General features: G+C 41.2%; 1 protein-coding gene across 1 annotated transcript in view; it reads right to left on the bottom strand.

The window, feature by feature from the left end:
• Nucleotides 1-931: 931 nt before the first annotated feature.
• Nucleotides 932-5,643, bottom strand: part of LOC109474034 (ribonuclease P protein subunit p29-like) — a 14,029-nt gene continuing 9,317 nt past the window's right edge. The window contains exon 7 of the mRNA XM_019774247.1: nucleotides 932-1,146. Coding sequence (XP_019629806.1) covers nucleotides 1,001-1,146 — 146 coding nt within the window. The 3' untranslated portion in view covers nucleotides 932-1,000. The remainder of the gene's footprint in view (nucleotides 1,147-5,643) is intronic.

Consider the following 5,643-nt stretch of genomic DNA (forward strand, 5'->3'; position numbering starts at 1 on the left):
GTTCTACCTGACAAAAAAGCCTGGTCAAGGCTACCTGTTATACACATGGGACCTGGACATGATCAAACTTGCCAAATCTATCCATTTTGTATACATCGTTTAGGCTGTTACATACCCCAGGCCCGCTTAAAATGCCTGGATATCAGCAAATCTGCCAAATATTCCCCCATCTGATAAAACACACTGTGGATGGGGAACATGACTTATGACATGTCAGTCAGCGTTGTACTTACTTTAATACATACATGTACCTGTACTGTCTTTGACTATCTTTGCTAGGATTTGACTTCTGTGGTTCTGTAATGACAGTACTTTATCTATAGCAAAAGTGTAGCTATGTTAATTAAGAATATGAAGAATATGAAGACAGCAAACCTGACTGGCTGTGTGGATATCATTTATCATATCCGTGTTCAGTGTTATCAGAGCCAAATGTCTTGTAAGATGGTGTACCACATAGCAAAAACCCACAGGTATGGAGCTTGAATCCCAAGTCCACATGTTACTGGTAGTGTTGCAATCCAGTGATCAAATAATTTTTCCTTCCCATGTTTGAGGAGAGCCTCCAGCTTATTAACCCTTTTCACTCTGACCAATTCTTGGGGACATAACTGGCTATTGTTGCTCTCCTAGTCATGTGAAATGGCTGGTACAGCATGTACATGTATGATATAACATGGCATACATGTAAGCATACATGAATGGAGTGACATTTCACAGCTACATGTAGGATTGCTGGGCAAGACTTTCTGCATGGCTTCCGAACTAATTTCTGCTGTCTTCCCTAGGATCGCCAGAGAATCTGACACATGTACAGCCAGCTGCACTTTGACTTCCTCTAATAACAACAAGGACTACATTTTCAGTCTGCAAGTTAGGAAGCTTTAAACTCTGACAGTCCTCTCTCAGAAGGATGGAGAAAACTGGTTGTCAGATTGTCTGTGGTGCCCAACAGTTGAATAACTAAGACTAAGGGATAGATGAAAAGAGTCCTCTCTCATCACAGATCGATGGTTGGGTTCTTCATGGGCATCTTGAACTTCTTGCTGGCACGTCTTGCGGACCTCATACAGAAGTGGTTCCCGTAGATCTTGGCTCTCAGCCCTTCAAACTCCACTGAGAAGACGGAGTTGGCCTTGGGGACAGCTGGGGAGATTTGAACAGGTTGACGTTACCACAAACACGCATGGACGGAAGGAAAACAATCTTAGCTAGTGTGATCTGTAACAACAATTGTAACTACAACACACAGATAAACAGTCAAGGCAAACTGTGGTCACTTTGGTAAGACTGAAAACCCTAGACGGATTCCAATATCAGACCCTGACAACATTCAAGCTGCATCAAACTTCCCATGATTCCATTTGGATTAGAACTGTGTACCGGTTTGCTGGACCGCTTCCGGACTTTAAAAAATGTTTAGGTTAAAGTCCAAAAAACTAATTCTGGACTTATCACAAAAAAAAAAACATGTCATGTATCCGTTTTCCTTTCAAACCACCTAAAACCTTTCATAGATTGCAAAATCTGTGCTACAAAATGAAGACAACATTGCCATTGGGCATCGTCAAGTGTCTGCCTCCATGTTATGTGGCCAAAGTTTTGCCCAAACAACATTGCAAGGTTGTCAACATGCAATTTTTTATATGCCATGGGTTTAGGTCCGGACTTATGAGTCCGGAACTGAACCTAAACCTCTGGACTTGAATCCAGACCTGAACCTAAATGTGGGTTTAGGTACACAGTACTAATCTGGATTATAAGGAGGGTCATGTGCAGGATGTCATGTAGATCATCAAGGAAAACAATGGATTAACCTTCTCAATGCTAAGGTAGCCCTTTAGCACCAGATTTGTAATGGTTATGGGGCTTGGCGTCAGGGAAAAGGTTCAACTGATTCCTCTAACACAAGAACATCCCTCAGTGGCCATGGTTTTCTAGAAGCTTTGAAAGTACATTTGTATATGTAATGCGACAAGAAATAAGTCTGATTTAGAATACTTGATGATTTAGTTCATAGGTGGAAAGTTGACTAGAAATGGAAAGCAAGGGCAAAAGCAACAACAGATGAGAAAAGGCAAAAAATGTTGACTACATGATTGTATAAAACTAAAAGACACTGATTGAAGGCAAAGCACTGTCAACTTTTCCATCTGAACCTTTAAGTCACAGAAACAGCTTAGACCTTTTTTTCTATGACAGACCTGCAACAGTACATGTATGTAGACAAAGTACTAACTGTTGTCCTCTTTTTTAAAATCCTGTTATTGCTGGCTGTATTTCAGGCTCAGTGCTGTTGCCTGTTTTAATCTTGTTAGTTTAACTTAGAATAGAATCAGGACAACTTCAGAAGCGAGATAACATGCAGGTAAAACACTGTTGGTTTCCTTAATCTTGTTAGTCCAGCTTATGGAATCAGGATAGGTTTAGAGGCATGGAGCACTCTGTTTCCTTCTGTAATCTTGTTAGTATAACTTATAGAATTAGGACAAGACAGATAGCCCTCCCCCTGGCTGTCCTTGTGTTGACAGATTTGGGGTGTCTGCTATCCACAGCCTGCAGACTTAAGAGTGGCTACCCTAATTTCTTAGAGGTCAGAGCGTCCTAAGGCCACACCAATTTAATTCATTGGTTCACGGATTCGCCCACATAATTTTTTTCTGATTTGCAAAAAAAAAAAAAAACATTTCAGCCTCTGAATCAACTCCAAAATGCTCATATTTTGGTCCCAACAGTTAAAGGAGGTCCCTTCTCTTCAGAGTTGTTACAGTTTTTCCATCTATCAATGCAGTGGTTTGATTAAAGGTTTGAAATTTTATGTTTGAATTACAAACTAGCCTGGTATGTTGACTTCATGGCTTCTATCATGCCATTTGGGGCTATCATAGGATGCCTGGGTCTGTTTTTATCTTCTTTTTTTTTCGCCCTGCCGCTTCATATTTTTTCCGAAAAAAATCAGAGAACCAACAAATTAAATTGGCGTGGCCTTAGTTATAATTTGATGATGAATAAAGCTGTCGGCAGCATAAGGAAAACCTCAACATGGTTCAGATGGGCTACTCCTGGGTAAGACTTGGGGGCGGTTACTAAAATAAACCTCACAGTAAAGGTGTGAAGGTTCACACGAATTTTGATGGGTGCAAGCAGGGGCCTTATCAGGGCTCGAAATTAAGGGTCGTCCAATGGCCACTGGCCACTAAAATAATTTTATGCTGGGACAACTAAAAAGACACTTTGGAACATTTTTTTTGACAATCGAAAGATAATCAACATCAAAATGTCAGCTCTTCTTTTGTTTATCAGGCACACGTCCCAGCTTTTGGATCCGGAAAAGTCCCCCCCGAATTTCCTGTCCATTCTGCAATTATAGTGCACCTGGGAGTGAACATAAGCAAAATAAAGTTGACTTAAAGTTAAAGTCATACAATACTTTCCAACAACAGGTTGGGACAGTTCATCCTCACTTCGTGACAATTGAAGTTAATTTTTGGGACACCGCTGGGACAATAGGAAGAAAAGTTAATTTCGAGGCCTGCCTTATTTGTGAGGCTGTCAGCCTGTCTGCACATGAAGAAGAGATATGAGGCATCATGAATATGTTGTGTTACACAGGCTGCCATGCTTGACACTGATCCTTGGAGATGTGAACAACCGTGTTTGTGTGTACAATCCTCCACAGGCATGTCACATTGTGTTCAACTGACATACATGTACTTGGTACTTTTATACTTGCTTTTTCTTCACCACAAAGGTATTTCAGGTCTTGTGCTTATAGTAGATTTCTTTATTTGATGTTTGTCTCCACGTTTGTATTTGTGGGTTATCTGATACCAGTCACCACTACCTTGATATCCTGTGTATTGATCTGTTTTCATTGCAAAGAAAGAGAAAGAGAGAGAGAGAGAGAAAGAGAGAAAGAAAGAGAGAAAGAGACAAAGAGAAAGAGAGAAAGAAAAAAGAGAGAGAGAGAAAGAAAGAAAGAAAGAAAGAAAGAAAGAAAGAAAGAAAGAAAGAAAGAAAGAAAGAAAGAAAGAAAGAAAGAAAGAAAGAAAGAAAGAGAGAGAAAGAATTTCAATTTCTGCTTGGATTTAAATCTTCTTTTGCCTGCTGTGATCAAGGAGTTTTTTCCAGTACACAGAAATTTAGGGGCATCCTTGAAGAATGAATTTTCAAATTCAAATTGACCAGGGTTGGAATACTTCATTCTAAGTACTGTAATTCACTTTATGTTCACGGTAGCAAAAGTTTACAGTCTGAGAAAAATGGACATGTTCACGGAACTATATGTTCACGGTGGCGACAGGTGCAGGAAAAAGAAAGTGCAGTAATTATTTGTTAACTGTAATGATAACTTCACGGTACAGAAGTGACAGTGAAAACAGTGAACATAACAGTACAGTGAAAAAATAAGGAATTACAGCACATGTATATACTTTATGTACATGTTTATCCAATGATGAAATCCCGATGTAAATAACTACTTATTCCGGATGTCAAGGGGTCTATTTAAACAAATGCTAAACAGGCCTTGTCCTTGTGTCCAATTCTTGAGTGTTTTATAAGCTGCAGAATTTAGGTCAGAAGTGCAGTCTGTGTCTTCTCACAGCTATAACTAGCTGTTTAAGGTTGTTTCCTGGTTTAGCAGATGAGTTGTCTCAGGACCGGGGTTTCCTGCCAGCTCCGCGGAGGTGACACGGTGCGCCCCTGCCACGGAGGAATGTTAAACACTGCCCGGACCAACAGGTGGTGGGATATCAAAGGAACGTTCCCAGCGAGGAACACACTCCAGACCGCCAGGCACAGCCGACAGTAGGAAGACAGGTAATTACAGAACAGATAGGCAGGCAGGTCACAATTACATACAAGATAGGGGGTACGGTCTGGCTGTATTAGGTACTAATCAGACAGAGTGGGAAGTTATCAGTTCAGGGTTGGGAACTGTCCTGTGTAATCCCTCTTCACATCTCGGCAGCATTAGAAGACAACATTCAGGGCATTCTGAGGTTCCCAGGATTTCCTGTTACTTTATAATGTTTCTGTTCTAGTGGTCTGCTGGCATACTGCCCCCTACCTATACACACATGGTACAGTTAGATCTGTTCTATGCAGCATCACTTACAGTACCAGTACAAAACTTCTATATTGTGGATACCTGACTCTTCTTTCAAAGATAACCAATTTACAACTTTGATGCCATTCAGTTCCTTGGAAAGAAATGTTTGTTGTGTTTCCTGTTTCAATTCAGAAAAGATTAGGGTCAGTAGGCAGGGATTATCTTTTTTTTCTTCTTTTTTTTTTGACTTCAGTGATATCTATATAGGGGTCCAACTTATATATATAGAATACAACACGGGGTATTCCGTATCGCCCGAGGTATCGGCCCGACCGCGGGTCGGATCGCCCGACGGCCGCAGGCCGGAGGGCGATCCGACTCGCGGGAGGGCCGGGACCGAGGGCGATGCGGAATACACCGTGTTGTATTTTATTTATATCATACCCACCCAAGAAAACGCGCCTTTCAATGCAATATGAGCCAAAAGTTGGTGCCCCTAAACCCTCAAATGCAACAACATCAGTTCCAACGTCCGGATTCTGTATTCGAATTTTCGAAAGGGGCACACGCGGTTAGGGCGAAACGCGTTC

The sequence above is a fragment of the Branchiostoma belcheri genome, unplaced genomic scaffold (genome assembly GCF_001625305.1).
Source record: "Branchiostoma belcheri isolate BF01 breed outbred unplaced genomic scaffold, Haploidv18h27 scaffold3, whole genome shotgun sequence".
In the NCBI taxonomy this organism is placed as follows: Eukaryota; Metazoa; Chordata; class Leptocardii; order Amphioxiformes; family Branchiostomatidae; genus Branchiostoma; species Branchiostoma belcheri.